Raw genomic sequence first — 19896 nt, 5'->3', positions numbered from 1 at the left:
CAAACACAAATATAGTTTAACATTATTGATCATTAATTTAACCTTTCCAAAAAGTTTAACTAAAATATAACAATTCCTACCATACAGACTGTTGTTCTTCATGAACATAGTAATGCTCCACTGGCTTTCATTAGTGTCCCCCAAACAGAATTCCAGTACTCGAAATTGTGCTTGCGTTTCATAGCATTTCTCGGCATCCAGATCTACGTTACTAAAAGGACACTCAATAGAAAAGGTACTTATGTTGCAACTTTCAGATCTTTTGTTCTGTTAAGTATAATAAAAAGAACATTCAAATAAAGTACATTGCAAAATAAGTGTAACTTGTGCAGAGTTTTTCATTCTATCAGGTTGTGGAATGTTTTCCAAACTTTTCTCAGTTATGTATATAAAACATTTCAAAATCCAAATATTAAAGTACACCTATTACCTTGTCCATTTATGGCAATGGAATTTTAGGTTCTACTGAGAGCCCATCACCTACTGCCCTTGCTAATTATTACCTTCCCCAATATCTCCACCAACCTGCTAAACTTCCAAAGCTTTGCGTTCATTTCTCTGTGTAATCTGGTGTTATACTATGTTGGAAATTACACTATAATGGAACACAAAAACAAAAATGTAAAATTGTTTCAGTTTACCAGTCCTTAAATGTGGTGGCAACAGCATTTTATTTTATTTTTTAGCTAATAAGGTGCACTGTCCCCTTTAAATGATCACATTCAGATCAAAATATGGCATCATGGTTGCTACAAAAAATAATAAATAAATAACATTTGTGTGTAAAATCTATTTAAAAAATCATATAAAAAAACTCAACATAAGTGAATTACTATGTGCAAAAGTGCTAAAAATGATATTGATCAAAAAAGTGCAACAAATTGATCAGTGCAGTAAATAACCCAAAGTTGCTCCAGAGCTTAGTAAATGAGGGGAAGCTCTTCTGACGTCCATCATCCAATCATGTGCAAACAAAAGTGCTGTTTTTTTCCTTGCATGTGATTGGGTATTATTTGTAAAGTGAGGCTTCACTTCATTTGCTAAGCTCTGGAGCAACTGCACTTGAAAAGTGCATAATCTATTTGCCTTTAGTAAATCAACACCATAGTATATATACAGGCATATCCCACTTTTAAGTACACAATGGGGTTTATTTACTAAAGCTGGAAGATGCAAAATCAGGCTCACTTCTGCACAGAAACCAATGAGCTTCCAGTTTTTTTTTTACAAGGCTTAATTGAACAAGCTGGGGTTAGAAGCTCTTTGGTTTCTATGCAAAAGTGAGCCTGATTTTGCACTTTCCAGCTTTAGTAAATAAACCCCATTGTGTACTTAAAAGTGGGGTATGCCTGTATATATACTGTATACATAGTACAAATCACAAATAGCAAGGTTTACAAACACAGCATACAATACACATCACACACATCTCGAAACAGAATACAAAATACACAGAGCATTGCAGTATACACAGCCCGACACAGCATACAGATCATACATAACATAGAGGTCAGAGAGTGCACACTCTCACAGCAAACAGCTAACACATACCATGCAGAGAGTGTACCCAGTACAGAATATGCACAGCACAGAGCAAACATGTATGCTAGGGAGCTGTCATTTACAAAAGGACTATTGGCGGGACAAGATTTTTGTGGTGTTAGGGCTCTTTCACACAGAGCGGATCCGTATTGATCCGCTCCGTTAGCCCGTTTGGCTCAGCGGGGATTCCTCCGTTAATCCCTGCTGAGCTGTCGGCGGACAGGGCGGTCCCCGCACACAGTGCAGAGACCGCCCTGTCTCTCCTCCACTCTCCCGAATGGGGAATCGGATGAATACGGACCGTCTGTCCATATTCATCCGATCTGATCCGTCAGACGGAAGAAAAATAGGGTTTTCTTCCGTCTGAAAAACCGGATCCTGACGGAGGCGGGTGATTACGGACGTTAGCGGATGCTCCATCCGCTAACGGCCGTGATCCCATAGGGAACCATTGTAAGTCCGTAAACGGACTTATGAAAAGCGGACGGTTCGTCCGCTGGTGTGAAAGGGCCCTAAGTCATCTGTGGGTTGTCGGGGCATCACTAATTGTGACTGCTGATTGATCTACATCAGTGGACAACAAGACTGACGTTGGATTTATCATTATAGACAATGGGCTAGATTCAGGTAGGGGGACGTAAATTTGTGCGCGCGTAGCATATGTTATTTACGCTACGCCGCCGCAATTCAGAGAGGCAAGTGCAGTATTCACAAAGCACTTGCTCCGTAAGTTGCGGCGGCGTAGCGTAAATCTGCCGGCGTAAGCGTGCCGAATTCAAATTGTCAAGAGGTGGGAGTGTTTTATGTAAATAAAACATGACCCCACGTAAATGACGTTTCTCACGAACGGCGCATGCGCCGGCCGTGAACGTATCCCAGTGCGCATGCTCCTAATCACGTCACAAATAGTCAATGCTTTCGACGTGAACGTAATTTACGCAAAGCCCTATTCGCGAACGACTTACGCAAATGACGTAAAATTTTCAAAATTCGACGCGGGAACGACGTCCATACTTAACATTGGCTATGCCTCATATAGCAGGAGTAACGTTACGCCGAAAAAAGCCTTACGCAAACAACGTAAAAAATCCGCCGGGCGCACGTACGTTTCTGAATCGGCATATCCAGCTCATTTGCATATTCTACGCTGAAATCGACGGAAGCGCCACCTAGCGGCCAGCGTAAATATGCAACTAAGATACGACGGCGTTAGATACTTACGCCAGTCGGATCTTAGCCTAATTTCAGCATATCTTGCTTACTGAATACAGAAAGAAGATACGCCGGCGCAGCTTTGAATTTACGCGGCGTATCAATAGATACGCCAACGTAAATTCTTGCTGAATCTAGCCCATTTTATTTAGTTTTTTTGTTCCTATTCCAATTCTTTTATTAGAAATGAATAACACGGGGGCTAAAAAGGAATTCCATTATCCAGTAAGGCTGGGGAATAATCTGTCATTTAGGGGCAATCAATATATTTTGTTTAAATGTCAGTTTTAAAAGAGTATAGTCTATATCTTCATGTGAAGATTTAAGGAATCCCCCGAGAAAGTTATTTAAAGCAATTGTGTATATTTAATGTTGCCCCTTAGGCTGTATTAAAAGACCAGCTGCCCACTCACATTTTTCTTTTTGCATCGGTGCATATTCCGCATGGCACAAGAGTTTGCAAACTGGCCTTAAAAGAAAGCCAGAAACATTACAAGATTCAACTCTTCAGTGGGATGTGGGTGCTATGGTCATGGTTCATGGATTTCGCCCTGGATTCAGCAAACATCCAGCAAACTAAACTGCTCATCATTATTGCCAACCATGAAAAATTATGCTTACCTGCCACTCTGTAGTTTTTCTTGTTCTAAACTGCAGAACCATATCAAAGCAATCATGATCTAATTCTTGTCCAAAAGGTTCCCACACACTTTGAATGACCATTTTCTCATTTTCCCATCTTAAAGTCAAATTTCTTGGAGGACCTAAGAAAATTATGCAATTACTATAGTACTGCTTGGAGAATAACTGAATAGCTTCAATTGCTCCTACAGTTGATACATTACAGTATCAATACATGCATTCAACACATACACTCTGGAAAAAAATTTTTTTCGAAAATGCGCTATTTTTTCACGACGTTTTAAACATGTTGTTTTTCGTGTTGTAAAAAATGATCGTGTGTGGGCTTTAACGACGTGAAAAACCCGCTCATGCTCAGAAGCAAGTTATGAGGCGGGAGCGCTCGTTCTGGTAAAACTAGCGTTCGTAATGGAGTAAGCACATTCATCACGCTGGAGTAAGCACATTCATCACGCTGTATAAAGGGGAAGTTCCACATGGAACTTCCCCTTTATAGTGCCGTCGTACGTCACTGCGCTTTGCTAGAGCATTTTTTTTTCATGATTGTGTGTAGGCAACGCTGTTTTAATGATCAAGTTGAAAAAAACATTGTTTTTTTCTAGAGCCTGAAAAACGTTGTTTTTCAGAACCTGAAAAATGATCGTGTGTACGCGGCATAACAATTGCCAATACATAAAGTTATACCAAATGTATTTTGCTACATTTCTTTGGTAAAAAAGAGTATTTTATTTAGTCTGCAAACTGTGGTATATACAGTATATATTTGAAATTTGATCAACCCTTATTTCATGAGGGTTTAAAATGCCAGAACAGTACAAACATCCTGAAATAACCCACTTTAGGAACAGTGGGCCAGATTCACAGAAGAGATACGACGACGTATCTCCTGATACACCGTCGTATCTCTTGCCGTATCTATGCGGCTGATTCATAGAATCAGTTACGCATAGATAGCCCTAAGATCCGACAGGTGTAATTGACTTACACCGTCGGATCTTAGGATGCAAAACTTCGGCCGCCGCTGGGTGGAGTTCGCGTCGTTTTCCAGCGTCGGGTATGCAAATGAGGTTTTACAGCGATCCACAAAGGTTTTCGCGTTCGTTACGTCGTCGCAAGTCTTTTTTTCCCGTCGCAAAGTTAGTCATGTTTTTTCATGCCTTAACTTTACACAGCCCATGTTAAAGTATGGCCGTCGTTCCCGCGTCAAATTTGAATATTTTTTTTTCCGCCGTAAGTACGTTACGCACATCGCGATTCACAAACACGTCGGGCCACCGTAATTTTGCGCAAAGCACGTCGGGAAAATTGCGAATAGAGCATGCGCAGAACGTCCGGCGCGGGAGCGCGCCTAATTTAAATGGTACACGCCCCATTTGAATTGGGCGGGCTTGCGCCGGACGGCTTTACGTTACTCCGCCGCAAGTTTACAGGTAAGTTCTTTGAGGATCAGGCACTTACGCTGAAAACTTCCCAAAAAACTCCGGCGGCGTAAAGTATCGTCTTTACATTACACCGCCCGAGTTTTTTGTGAATCTGGCCCATAGATACTCCAGTGCATTTAGTAAAACGTATTTTGAGTTTTTTTGAAGTTGTCATTTTTTTGCCACAATTTTTTGGAAATGACGTTTGATTTGATTTCACAAAGTTGTCATATTAACAGGTAATGTATTACTCATGGCATAGGCATACTTATGCCGCGTACACACGATCATTTTTCGGGTTGAAAAAAATGAAGTTTTTTTTTAATGTCATTAAAAACGATCGTGTGTGGGCTTCAGAGCATTTTTCGGGTTCTGAAAAACGGGCAAAAAAATATTTGAACGTGCCCAATTTTTTTACAACGTTTTTAACGTTGTCGTTTTTAAGGTTGTAAAAAATGGTCGTGTGTGGGCTTTAACGACGTGAAAAATCCGCGCATGCTCAGAAACAAGTTATGAGACGGGAGCACTCGTTCTGGTAAAACTAGCGTTCGTAATAGAGTAAACACATTCATCACGCTGTAACAGACAGAAAAGCGCAAATCGTCTTTTACTAACACAAAATCAGCTAAAGCAGTCCAAAGGGTGGCGCCATCCGAAAGGAACTTCCCCTTTATAGTGCCGTCGTACGTGTTGTACGTCACCGCGCTTTGCTAGAGCATTTTTTTTTCACGATCGTGTGTAGGCAAGGCCTTCTAAATGATCGGGTTAAAAAAAACGTTGTTTTTTCTAGACCCTTAAAAACTCAGTTTTTTACAACCCGAAAAATGATTGTGTGTACGCGGCATTAGAATTACACACCAAAACACATTCTTCTACTCTAATTTTTTGACTATCTATCACATTTTTTAAGGCCCTGAAGTAACAGGACAGGAGAAACACCCACATTTTGCAAAGAAGACCCTCCGAAGTATTTAATTAGAAGCATGATGAGTCATTTGAAGATCATGTTTTTGCCACAAGCTTTTAGAAAAGAAAGAAAATAAAGTATTTTGTATGCATTTATAAGAAATTTCCAAACACAAAATTAATGTAATCATTTTTCAATAGTGTAATTTAGCTACAATTAAAGAAAAATTTATTTTGTGCATCTGGGATCTGATTAGAGACTCTAGATTAGAGACTCTAGACACAGTTACAGTCCATATTTCCATCGTACTGGGTGCTGGAGCGAATGCCAGCTGGATACTGGAACTTATGAAATATGTAGATATTCGCCAGAACACCAAGGATCATCAATTTTAACCAAACATTTTTTTATTCAAGAAATATCACATCAGAAGACAGTGTAGTGCAACATTTTGAAACCACGCTGTACCCCTTTTGTCAGGCATGTGATCATCATATGTCTGACGAAGGGGTCCTGCGTGGCTCCGAAATGTTGCACTACACTGTCTTGTGATGTGATCTTTCTTGAATAGAAAAACGTTTGGATGAAATTGACGATCCTTGATGTGCTGGTGAATATCTACATATCATGACACAGCTAGACTCATAGAAATGTGAGTAAACACAACTAAACATGGCTAAATCTGTTTTAAAGCAGGAATCTCTAAATGCAGGAAAACGATATCCGAGGGGTATAAAAGTTGTGCATACTTCCCAGATGACTTTTGCTGTATTTAGAAAAGCTAAAAACAGGAGTGCCAGTGTGGATGAAACCTAAGATCCTCAGAAAGAAAGGTGTGGATGCCTACGAGTCTGGCATGGGATTTAAAAAGATTGTCAAGTTATTTTAAATCATTCCATTGTAGAAAAAATTATCTTCGAGTGGTGTAGATTTAAAACAACTGCTAATTTTCCCAGGACTGTTCGTCCCTGCAATTTTAACCCCAGAGCTAACTGTCATACTAAAAAAAATCTCAGAGAACCCCAAAATGTAATTGAGGGGTGATCAACAGTTTCAACAGCTGAGGCCAAATGCATGCAGCTACAACAATAAGAGATTGCAACAATTCAATCTGGATGAGATGTATTAAAGTGGATGTAAACCTTCACATGTACCCAGTGAAGTGAACAGTCTCAGATGATACACAGAGATTAAACAAATCTCCCTACATAAGTTTTACATGTATATCTTGCCTTCAGCTTTATATACTGTTTAGAAAGTGCACATTGTGTTAAGAGATTTTTTCTTCCTGGTTAGCACTGCAGTAAAGCCTGGGAATACAACCAAGACAGCTGATTGGAGGAAAGGCACACACCCCCTCTCCTCATAGGTAGAGACTTTCAGCTCTGTTGGTTGAATAGTTCAGGGCTCTGCTAATCTATTTATAACATCCCCCCAACACAAAACTCAGGCTGCTTTTATCTCAGTTGATGGAGAACTTGTCAGGAGTTATCAGGCTGATAACAGAGGAACTAAGCAGGAGACAGCTACGGGACATAGTGCTTAAAAGAGAGATAACAAAACACTGCAGATATATGTGCCCAGCTCAAATTTCATGAATCGGGTTTACATCCACTTTAAGAAAAATCCTTTGTTGTCCAAAAAGGACTTGGAGAAAGATTACAGTTTTCCATTGAAAACATGGTCAATCAAAGATTCAGTTGCTTAGTCACATTATAGGCGCGTACACACGATCGTTTTTCGGCATGAAAAAAAATGAATTTTTTAAAAACGTCATTTAAAATCATCGTGTGTGGGCTTCACATCGTTTTTCGGCTTCTGAAAAAATGTAATTTTTCGGGTTGTAAAAAATGATTGTATGTGGGCTAAGACGACGTTTTAAACCCGCGCATGCCCAGAAGCGAGTTATGAGACGGGAGCGCTCATTCTGGTAAAACTACCGTTCATAATGGAGTAAGCACATTCATCACGCTGTAACAGACAAAAAAGCGCGAATCGTCTTTTACTAACATGGAATCAGCTAAAAGCAGCCCAAAGGCGAATAGAACTTCCCCTTCAGAGTGCCGTCGTACGTGTTGCACGTCACCGCGCTTTGTTCATCATTATTCAAAAATGATGGTGTGTGGTCAACATCATTTTTAATGATGAAGTTGGAAAAATTACGTTTTTTGGACATGCTGAAAAATTTCATTTTTTTCATGCCGAAAAACGACCGTGTGTACGCGGCATAACAATAGACATGTTGCCACAAATCAAAAACAGTAGTTTAGGAGAAGAAACTCCTAACAACCAACTATACATTTTGCATCATTTCATAGTGTGCTTGAGTCGAACTGCAAGTTGAATCGCAAATTTGACTTTCAACACGTTAATAATCCTAAGCACACTAGCAAACCGACTAGGGTATAGCTGCAAAATACGAAACAGGGTGTTATGGACTGGCCTAGTCAAAGTCCTGATTTGATTCCCATTTAAATTGTGCATAAACATTTTGAAACAGGCAGTTCATGCAAGGAACACCACAGACATCTCTTTACAACTGAAAGAATTATGCATGGATAAGTGATCACAGATTTCAGTGTGGAAATGTGGTGGTCAGTTATACAAAATGAGTACAAGAAGTAATTTCTGCTAGAGGGGGCAATACCAACTTGTAATGTTGTACTTACTTTTGCCACAGTGCACAATTCACCTGTTCATATTTTTATTGAATAAGTGACTGAAATTCAATACTTTTTGTGTTTCTATTCAAGTACATTACCATTATCTGTAGCTACTGTTTGGTTAAGGATCTAATGTTTGCCTGTCTAAATTGGTTGAAAAAGTCAACAATTTCCATTGGGTGAAGCCTATTTTTCACATGAATGTATGTTGGTAGTTGATATAACCTCAATATGGGTTCTTCTGGGAATTCATGTTAAGAAAAAAGAAGCAAATGCTTGTAGGTGTGCTGTAAATGGGCACCTGTAATAATAGTAAGCTACTAAGTGCTAATCTGTTATCAATAACAGTAGTAATAGGGCCATAAACAAAATGTTTGCTGCTTAACATTTTGGTTGAAAAAAATACAGTTTAATTTGTTTGAATATTCTGAGTGCAATGTGAAACCTATTAATTAAATAGCTAAACTATAAGGCCCCTTTCACATTGAGGAGTTTTTCAGGCGGTAAAGCGCTAAAAATAGCGCTGCTATCCCGCCTGAAAAACTCCTGCACTGCAGACTCAATGTGAAAGCCCGAGGGCTTTCACACTGAGGCGATGCGCTGGCGGGAGACAAAAAAATCTCCTGTCAGCAGCATCTTTGGAGCGGTGAGAGGAGCGGCATGTATACCGCTCCTTCACCGCTCCTTCCCATTGAAAACAATGGGAACCGCGGCAATACCGCCCGCAATGCGCCTCTATAGAGGCGCATTGCGGGCGGTATTAACTCTTTATCGGCCGCTAGCGGGGGTTAATACCGCACCGCTAGCGGCTGATACCCGCGGCAATTCCGGCGGTATAGCGCCGCTATTTTTAGCGGCGTTATACCGCCACCGCAGCTCCCGCCCCAGTCTGAAAGGGGCCTAAGTAAAATTTACTGACAGTATATACTTTATATATCTTAAACAGCCGATATACATAATAGATATACCGTATATAATCGAGTATAAGCCAAGTTTTTCAGCACATTTTTTCATGCTGAAAATGCCCCCCTCTGCTTATACTCAAGTCTGTGTCTATCAGAGGCCTTGTGCGCCTGCTCTCCCGGCGCTGTGATTTCAGGCGGCTGTCCAAAACTATCTGTGATAGGAAACTGAGTGTTCCGAGGATGAGGCGGGGTGTGTGGATGTGACAGACTGTTTCACACCACATCCATCATCCTCCTGTTATTAGCTTACCGACGGCGCTGGCGCTGTTCCCAGCCTTTGACGTCATCCTTCCGCGCCATGTATCCGTCCTGGCCAGTCAGACCGAGTCTGTGCACTATTTACTACGTTTGGGTCCGCTGCTGCACACACAGATGTCTTTACCAATGTACTGACAGCTTTCCCCAGCCATCCTTCCATCTGCACCTTACGTTGGCAGCACAGCAGGGCTTCCCATGCCTGAATTGGTTCCAGCTGACCCCCTTGGGATGGAGTGATCTTTACCAGGGCAGACCACTTCCCTTCTCCTCTTCAGCAGCCCTGTTTGGTATGTTAAACCCTCCTTGTTGCTTATGGCTTTTCTGATTATGTGATGTTTGTCAGTTTTACTGACCAGTCTGGTTTTTATGTTTTTTTTTTTAACCATCTTTTAATTAACTTTATATGTTTGAGCACTTTTTGGTGACAACAATCCTTTGGGGTCATCTATTTATCCCTGTGGGACTACAAGTTAGCCAACTTATTCAAGAATTTTAAATTTAAAGGGTAGGTATGGCGCTGTTCAGCTGACACAACCCATTAACCAGGGTCTGATATATGCCAATGCTGCACCTCCTTCGCAGATGCAAAATTGAATAAAAATCGAATAAAAACTTACAGTAGCTGCTGCATTTCTCACCTTAGGCTTATACTCGAGTTAATACGTTTTCACATTTTTTTGTGGTAAAATTAGGAGCCTCGGCTTATATTCGGGTCGGCTTAAACTCAAGTATATACGGTAATCATATCAAAACGATTAGGATTTACTACATATACAAAGTACAACTTTTATTGTAATAAATATATATTTTTTTACAGTTCTGTGTATATTACATTAATGTGACACTATGAAATTAATTCAATGAAACAAATGCAAATGGGTAAAAATGTTTGCTTGTTAAATAAAAAATAAAAAAAATTGAAATACAGTGTAATATACTGGTCTATATTAAATGACTAATAACAAAAGAGCTTTTTGTTTTTAAAAATAATCTCAGGCACACAGTTTAGTGTGGGACTTACACATATTGGGATGTAGGATTGGAGGGCTCTCAGCAATAAGGAGGCAGCTCCAGTTTTACTAACCTTTGGCAAACAAAAAAACAAAGTTTAATTTTTTTTTTTTTTTTCTTGTTTTATTTACTTGAGCTCAAAGGCCCAGATTCTCGTATATGGGCGTAAAACTGTGCGGGCGTAACGTATCTGATTTACGTTTCGCCGCCGCAAGTTTTACAGGCAAGTGCTTTATTCACAAAGAACTTGCCTGTAAAGTTGCGGCGGCGTAGCGTAAATCACCCCGCGCAAGCCCGCCTAATTCAAATTAGCCGGGTAGGGGGCGTGTAGCATTTAAATCAGGCGCGTTCCCTGCGCCGAACGTACTGCGCATGCGCCGTCCGGAAAATATCCCAGGGTGCACTGCTCCAAATGACGTCGCAAGGACGTCATTGGTTTCGACGTGAACGTAAATGGCGTCCAGCCCCATTCACGGACGACTTACGCAAACAACGTAAATTTTTACATTTCGATGCGGGAACGACGGCCATACTTAACATTGGTTGCCCCTCATATAGCAGGGGCAACTTTACGCCGCACAAAACTTACGGAAACGTCGTGTATCTAGCTAATTTGCATACTCGACGGGGAAAACGATGGAGGCGACACCTAGCGCGGAAAAAAAAATGCATTTAAGATCCGACAGCGTAAGAGCCTTACGCCTGTGAGATCTAATGGATATCTATGCGTAACTGATTCTAAGAATCAGTCGCATAGATACGACGGCCCAGATTAGGACTTACGACGGCGTACATTGCGTTGCGCCGACGTAAGCCCTTTCAGAATCTGGGCCAAAGTGTTTTTCCCACTTAAAACATGATTCAGTACAGATAATATTTTTTTTAACACACAAATTTAAAATTTTATAGCTGCCTTGTCCTTACTCCCAACATTATAAAAAGGCAGCTCCATCTGTTAAGAAACACGGAAACTAAGAATCAGAGCTGCTTCCTTTTTTCACCAATTGAAAGAGGATTATTATGAACAAGATAAGGTATGCAACCAAAAAAAAAATAATAAAAATGGTGCTGCCTCCTTTTTGTTGTGAACCCTTGCATTCATGTTCTAGAAATAGAGGTTTGCTAAAGATTACCTGGATATAACATAACACTTCTGGAGTGTTTTGAGGACAGATGAAAACAATTCTGAATCTGATGGAAAATGTGTATAGTATTTGGAGAATGCAAAACGCTTTATAACCCAAATCTCATTCTAGCTGTGAAGCATGGTGACAGAGACTGTACAGCTTGTCATTAAAAAAAAAACAAAGAATTCCAACTTAAAATTAGAATCTATATGCAGAAGATAGTCAGAAGCCTGACACCAATCTTGTTTATATGCTTTGAAAAGTTATCACAGATGTGGTAGACCTTTTTACATCAGGTAAAAGTAGAAGGATCTCATTGGGGTGCAAGTTCTAGAAGTGCCTGTTTTTTTATCTTATCTGTTAATAGGCCCGATGAAATAGGTATAAACAGTATAAGAATGTCAGCTTTTTAAGGAAGTAGACCAGCAATGACTGTCCCAATATTTTACCCGTAGTAGATTTCTTTAAACCTTCTTCCTTCAAAGGAATATCATTATATAAAACCCACTCACATACGAAACCAGTAAATATGGTATGTCGTCCAAGAAAGAGCAGACTGTGGATGGAAGTGATTTCTCTGTTGAATCACAAAGAGCAGGCAGATGTATTAATAATGTACTCTTCTGCTCAAAGTAAACTCATTTTGGAGTGGAGCTCTACTTGAATGTTTTATAATAGGGGTATATGATTGAGTTCTTAATGATCAAATCCTGGTCCTTCTAAAATGGACCAGGATTTGATCATTAAATTTTACTTTACAGTGTCTCTAAACTAGTTATTTTAACATGTACAGTCATCACTAAGGTCATCCCTAAATGCATGGGTCTGTGCATGGGCCCCTCTCCATTAAACCACTCTATACAAACAGGAGAGAAGAATGCCTCGGTCTGTTCTTCCTTTCTCTTTATCTATCTCTCTTTTTTTTCTTTCCTCATTTCTTTCTTTATTCTCTCTCTCTCTCTCTCTTCTTTCTATTTCTTGTATTTTTTCCTTTACTTCTTTCTCTTTCTCTCTCTCTCTCTCTTTATTTTTGTCTTCCTTTCTATCTTTCTCTCTCTCTTTCTTTGTCTTTTTTTCCTTTCCTTCTTTCCTTCTCTTTTTATTTATTCTTTCTTTACTTTTTTCCTTCTTTCTCTCTCTCTTTCTTTCTCTCTCTCTATCTCTTTCTTTTTTCTTTATTTCCTTCTCCCTTTCTTTCTTTCTTCCTTCCTTTCTATCTCTCTCTCTCTCTTTCTCTCTCTCTTTCTTTGTCTTTTTTTCCTTTTCTTCACTTTCTTTTATTTTTTCGTTACTTCTTTCCTTCTTTCCCTTTTTTCCTCTCTTTCCTTTTCTCTCTCTCTCTTTCTTGTTTTTTTATTTCCTTCTCCCTTTCTTTCTTTCTTTCTTTCTTTCTTTCTTTCTTTCTTTCTTTCTTTCTTTCTTTCTTTCTTTCTTTCTCTATCTTTCTTTCTTTCTTTCAGTGGCTATAGCTGCCAGCAGTAATCATTATTGTGTGATTGTGGGAAAACCTCTTGCTGTGAGAATACAAAAGTGCAGTATGAGGGACTCCCCCATCAACACTAATGCCCTGTACACACGATCGGTTCATCTGATGAAAACGAACCAATGGATTTTTCCATCAGATATCCGATGAAGCTGACTTTCATCAGTCTTGCCTACACACCATAGGTTAAAAATCCGATCGTGTCCAACGCAGTGACGTAAAACACAACAACGTGCTGAGAAAAATTAAGTTCAATGCTTCGGGCATGCGTCGACTTGATTCTGAGCATGCGTGGATTTTTGACCAATGGATTTCCCCACAGACGATAATTTTTTTCTATCGGTTCTTAACCATACAAAAATTTGAAAACAGGCTCTATTTTTTTTCACCGATGGGAAAAAAACTGATGGGGCCCACACACAACCGGTTCGTCCGATGAAAACGGTCCATCGGTAAGTTTTCATCAGACAAACTGATCGTGTGTATAGGGCATAACTGTGGTGATGGGGGAATCGAGTAGTTTTCTTTCCTTCTACCTGTGGTGGAAGAAAAGAAAATCGTATAATCTATGGGCTGCTTAAGTATGTGTGTGTGTTTTATGTGTATGTATATGTACGTCTATACATACTGTACTGTAATTGTGATGTCCCCTCTCTACATTGTAAAGCGCTGTGTAAACTATTCGGCGCTGTATAAATCTTGTATAATAATAATGTATATAAAACACACACACGTTTTGGGGTGCACACCGTAATGCAATAGGTTGCACACACCAATGCCTAAATAGTTGTGCAACCAAATGTTGCCCCTGCTTTACTGAAACTAATCATATTTATTGTACCAAAACAGTTAGTTTGACTGACTGCATAGAGACAACAATTGTCACAAACTGCTAAATTTTCTTAAAACCAGTAAGCGCCCCAGCAACTTGTATAGCAACTGAGATTAAAGTGAGCCTATCACAAGTATTCACACTTCACATGAATCAATAGGATGGATATTAGCATTTCCATATCACATTATTATTTTAATAAAAATGAACTCTTGCCAAGGATACAAAAACATGTTGTTAGCTTATAGCGTGGACAGCCCACATACACATGATCTCTGGCTACCAATCTTTACTGTAGAAAGCCTATTATTTATAATCAGTGGCAAGATACCAACATCAAAAAGAGTTGTCCCCATGTATCTAAATTAGTACAACGTTTTTATATATTAAAGTATATTGAAGCCCAAACTTTTTTAGTTACATTTAGGGTAGGGAATAGATAAAACCCCTGTTGGTTGTCTTTGCTTTATTTTTGCTGTCTGTATCTCATTAGAGAGAATGTATTCCCATAGACACAACAGGAAGTCAGAGAAAAAAATGGAAATCCCATCTTAGACAATAGTTACCTGATCAAGTGTTCTCATTGGAAAATAACCTCTCTTCTTCAGTTTTGGTGTCATCTTAAAATGTAGGATATTTTCACTTTAAGGGCCAGTTCACACCAGACGCAGTTCCGTACAGTTTCATGTGCATTTTTTCTGCACTAAAAATGCATGCACAGTGTTTTCCATGTATTCCAATGGCTCTGGTTGGCTCTAGTTCACACCATGCAGTCAGTTTCCGGTGTGGAAACTGACGGGAAACTGACTGCATGGTGTGAACTAGAGCCATTGGAATACATGGAAAACACTGTGCATGCATTTTGTGCAGAAAAAATGCACACAAAAGATCTGTACAGAACTGCGTCTGGTGTGAACTGGCCCTTAGGGGCAATAGACAAACCTAGACAGTGAATCTACCCATTGCGCACACAGACAGCAATAAAACCCTGACAGAGGTTCTAACACATACACACATCTAAAACTGTTGGTTTCAACATGTACGGCCATCTTATACATGCATATCTAATAAGCATTACAAAAGATAATAGTTCTTCTTATAATTGTTATAGTAATAGTCTTTACAAATCCTGTGACCAGTCAAGCAAGTAAAGTTGAACTCTTAGGCAGTAATATAAATTGTAGCAGAGCATTATAACAATGACATCAAACAGAAATACCAAATATACTATTACCTGACATTAAAAAAAATTATATCATTTAACAGTCATGATTTTATGTCATTGGGCATGTAAATACAAATGAAAAAAAAAAGACATTTATTCTAAGAAGTCCCAAGACTTCTCCTGCAGCTGTCAGACTAAAAGCATAATTTAAGTTACCTTTAAATTCATTGATATTTTCTTCCCCATCAACAATTAATAGAGTGTAGAGAAGAAGGAACATTGCCAGCGCCAATCTGTCCATGTGAAACATTTGATGTATTGCAAGGCAGACACCAGGCTATTTTATGACTGCTGTGACCCATTGTCAGTAAAAAAGATCTTCACTGATTTATACCAAGGGAAACAGTTTGAGGAAATGACAACAGGAAGAACTACAATACAGAGTATCAATATATACAGTATATGCATGGTTCTGCGATAGCTACAGCCAGATTTTATTTATTATTATTGGAGTCTAGAAATGAATACACAACTTGCTTTGCTAAGCTGCAAACACCCCACTCTTCTTCAAGCCTCGTACACACGGCCGAGGAACTCGACGTGCCAAACACATCGAGTTCCTCGGCCAGTTCAGCACTGAAGCCGCCGAGGAGCTCGGCGGGACGAGAGCTCCCATAGAACAACGAGGAAATAGAGAACATGTTCTCTATTTCCTCGTCGAGCTCCTCGTCGGCTTCCTCGGCCGAAACTGTACACACGACCAGTTTCCTCGGCAGAATTCAGCCAGAAACTCGGTCGGAAGCTGAATTCTGCCGAGGAAACTGGTCGTGTGTACGGGGCCTCACTGTTCTCAATGCTTCATGGTTGTGTCTTTTATGTAGATTATGTATTGTATGATAAAGCAATTAACATAAAGGAGTTGTAAAGGAAAAAAAAATTGCCTAAAATTAATGTCTGCAAGGTAGACATTAAGAACTACATTTCCCAGTATGAATTGCGGCACGCCCAGTAATTCACACCTCCTTGAAGTCTCTAACACGTAGAGAGCATCCTGCCGCACAGATGTAGTTCCCAGGAGGGGGCGAGCACGTTACTGACCACCGCAGTAAAGCCTCCCTTCACGGTGGTCAGTAAAATCAGACAAACAGGAAGTGAACAGAGAAGAAATAGAGCAACTTCTGAGCAAAAACAAACAATAAGGAAGTGAAAAGAGGAATGTCTGCAGGTAAAGGATGCTTATTATGAAAAAAATTGTTTTCCTTTACAACCCCTTTAACGACAGTATGTGATATCTGCAACGCTGAAAACAAATGTTTCACACACACCTTTGCTATTGTGGACAGCAATGCCAATAAGCAAAATTATATCAGATTTCACAAAGCAGAAAGAAGGCATCCGAAACTGGGGTCATCAGCTGCCATTTTGGCAAAGCCTGCAACCAGATGAATGGAGTTCTCTGCCGTGTATATGGTAGGCAGCAATTCTAAAGTAAGCAACACCCCCCCCCCCCTTTTTTTTCTGCTGATAAATGTCTCCCTTTTTTGCAAGGAAAATCCTTGCATTTGTCAAACAGTGAGATCAGCCGGTAGCTGTTTGGTGAGACCTGTTGAAATGATGGTGTGGCATATTTTTTTTTAAATCATTATGGTTAAAACTAGAAAAAAGTTAAAAAATATTATTTATTATTATTATTATTATTATTATACAGGATTTATATAGAGCCAACAGCGCTTTACAATATAAAAGGTAGACAATCTATATATATAAAACTCAACGTGTGTGTGTGTATGTATGTATGTATGTATGTTCCAGCATCACGTCCAAACGGCTAAAGATATTAACATGAAACTTGGCACACATGTTACTTATATGTCAGCAACAAACATAGGATAGGTGGTTTAACCCTTACCCACCCCCATTTGCCATGGTCGGGGTTTTTCTTTAAAGTCCCATTCAACTCTATGGGAAATACATGTTACTTCATAACTTACAAACGGCTGTAGATATTTCCATAACACTTGGTCACATGTTACTTATATGTCCACTTAAACTATAGGATAGTTGATTTATCCCTTAACTACCCCCATTTGTGAGGGTCGGGGTTTTTGTTTAAAGTCCCATGCAAATCAATGGGAAATGTATGTTCCCACATAACTTCTGTACACCTGGAGATATTTCAATAATACCTGGTACACATATTACTTATATGCCAAATAAAAATATATGACAGTTAAATTAACCCTTACCTACACCCTTATATAAAAGATGGGTATATTTATATTACTATGATTTTCCTCCCCAAAAGGTTAAGATAGGAAGACCGGGCAACGCCGGGTATTCAGCTAGTAATACTATAAAATACAAGAGGATTGAGAGGGCCCTGTTTAGAAGAGTTTACAATCTAATAAGCTACCATTTGTATTTCTATTTGAAGCATGCAGGTGGAGCTCTAGCTTTTCTTTTATGTGTTTTTTCTCTCTGTGCTTCTCGTCTTAAAGTGGTTGAAAACTTTCAATGACAACTTTCACCTACGGGTAAGCCTACATTAAGGCTTACCTGTAGGTGCTTGCAATATCTCCATAACCTACACGGTTTAGGAGATATTTGCAAAAAAGACGGCACTAATGTCTACGGCGCATACGCTAACTGAGCACAGGCTAACTGAGTGTGCCGTTTTCCAAAGGTGATCCGAAGGCGATCGTGCATCACTGGGGGCTCCCGTGCACATGTGCGGGAGTGACATCATCGTGGCTCCGGCCAGTCACAACGCCGGAGCCGCGATACCCAGAAGTCACTCCGGCAGAGATGGCGGCGTCATCGGGAGCAGTGATCACTGTCGTGTCACTTGTAGCCCAGCCCCCACACAGTTAGAATCACTCCCTAGGACACACTTAACCCCTTCTCCGCCCCCTAGTGGTTAACCCCTTCCCTGCCAGTGTCATTTACACAGTAATCAGTGCATTTTTATAGCGCTGATCGCTGTATAAATGACAATGGTCCCAAAATAGCTTCAAAAGTGTCCAATGTGTCCGCCATAATATCACAGTCATGATCACGAAGATCACCGCCATTTCTAATTTAAAAAAATGCCATAAAACTATCCCCTATTCTGTAGATGCTATAACTTTTGCGCAAACCAATCAATTTACGCTTATTGTGATTTTTTTACCAAAAATATGTAGAAGAATACATATCGGCCTAAATTGAGGAAAAAAACTGTCTTTGTATATATTTTTTATAGCATAGAGCATAGAGATATTTATTATAGCAAAAAGTAAAAAATATTGTTTTAAATTTTTTTTTTTTTTTTTCTTTTTAAATTGACGCTCTTTTTTTGTTTATAGCGCAAAAAACAAAAAACGCAGAGGTGATCAAATACCACCAAAAGAAAGCTCTATTTGTGGGAAAAAAGAATGTAAATTTTGTTTGGGAGCCACGTCGCACGACCGCGCAATTGTCAGTTAAGTCGGGCTGAAGTGGTTAAGCATTACAGCGTGTTTTAAGATGTAAGTGGATATTATTTGTTTTTAATCAAATATAACAGAATTACACTATAATTTTCTCTTTGCCATCTGTTACCAACTGCCTGAACACACTCTGAGGACATCTCAAGCTGCCATTGGAGTCCCAGCCTGCAGGACAACAAAGCCCAGTCATCAGTTCAAGCGTTTGAGACTTAATGGAAGTCCATGATATCTGGTGAGTGAAAAGCCTCGTACACACGATCGAGAAACTCGACGGGCGAAACACATCGTTTTGCTCGTCGAGTTCCTTGTTAGGCTGTCGAGGATCTCGGCGAGCCAAATTTCTCCATTGCCGTCGAGGAAAAAGAAGACATGCTCTCTTTTTGGCTCGACGAGATCCTCGACAGTTTCCTCATCGAAAATTGTACACACGACCGGCAAAAAAAAAAAAAACAGCAAGTTTCTTGCTGGTTTTTGCAGAGAAACTCGGTCGTGTGTACGAGGCTTAAGAGGGGAGCACAGATCGCAGGAATTGAGCACGAACAGCACTTGCCACTTTGATTTTGCACATGGAAATGGTTATGCACTAAGAAGATTTGAAAGTCTTATGAATATTATATGACATTTTGGGAACTTTTTGTGAACTTCATGAACTATATACTGTATGAACTTCATTGTTGCATATGCACTTTAAATTGATTTGACATTTGCAAAACGTTTGTTGTAATTCATAATTTAATCATAATTTGTCACATGGGGTAGCGCTTCCAAACTAGTCACATAATTAAAAATATGCACTCACCGGTCACTTTTTTAGGTATACCTGTTCAATTGCTTGGTACCACAAATGGCTAATCAGCCAATCACATGGCAGCAACTCAATGTATTTAGGCATCTACTGTAAATGTGGTGAAGATGACTTGCTGAAGTTCAAACTGAGCATCAGAATGGGGAAGAAAGGGGATTTAAGTGACTTTTAACATTACATGGTTGTTTGTGCCAGAAGGGCTGGTTTGAGTATTTCAAAAACTGCTGATCTAATGGGATTTTTATAGACAACCATCTCTAGACCACACCGGGTGCCACTCCTGCCAGGTAAGAATAGGAAACTAAGGCTACACTTTACACAGGCTCACCAAAATTGGACAATAGAAGATTTGTAAAAAATGTTGGTCTGATGAGTCTCGATATCAACTGTGACATT

General features: G+C 39.6%; 1 protein-coding gene across 1 annotated transcript in view; it reads right to left on the bottom strand.

Annotated features, from left to right (window-relative positions):
- CRLF2 (cytokine receptor like factor 2) overlaps window positions 1-15605 on the bottom strand; it is a 32465-nt gene extending 16860 nt beyond the window's left edge. Inside the window, exons 1-3 of the mRNA XM_040336267.1 lie at window positions 15445-15605; window positions 3376-3518; window positions 81-267 (exon numbers count right to left, since the gene is read on the bottom strand). Of these exons, the coding sequence (XP_040192201.1) occupies window positions 81-267; window positions 3376-3518; window positions 15445-15538 (424 nt within the window). The 5' untranslated portion in view covers window positions 15539-15605. The remainder of the gene's footprint in view (window positions 1-80; window positions 268-3375; window positions 3519-15444) is intronic.
- Window positions 15606-19896: the final 4291 nt, after the last annotated feature.

This window comes from Rana temporaria, chromosome 2, assembly GCF_905171775.1.
Source record: "Rana temporaria chromosome 2, aRanTem1.1, whole genome shotgun sequence".
Classification (NCBI taxonomy): Eukaryota; Metazoa; Chordata; class Amphibia; order Anura; family Ranidae; genus Rana; species Rana temporaria.
The sequence above is the reverse complement of the archived record's forward strand: the minus strand, read 5'-3'. Positions and strand labels throughout refer to the sequence as shown.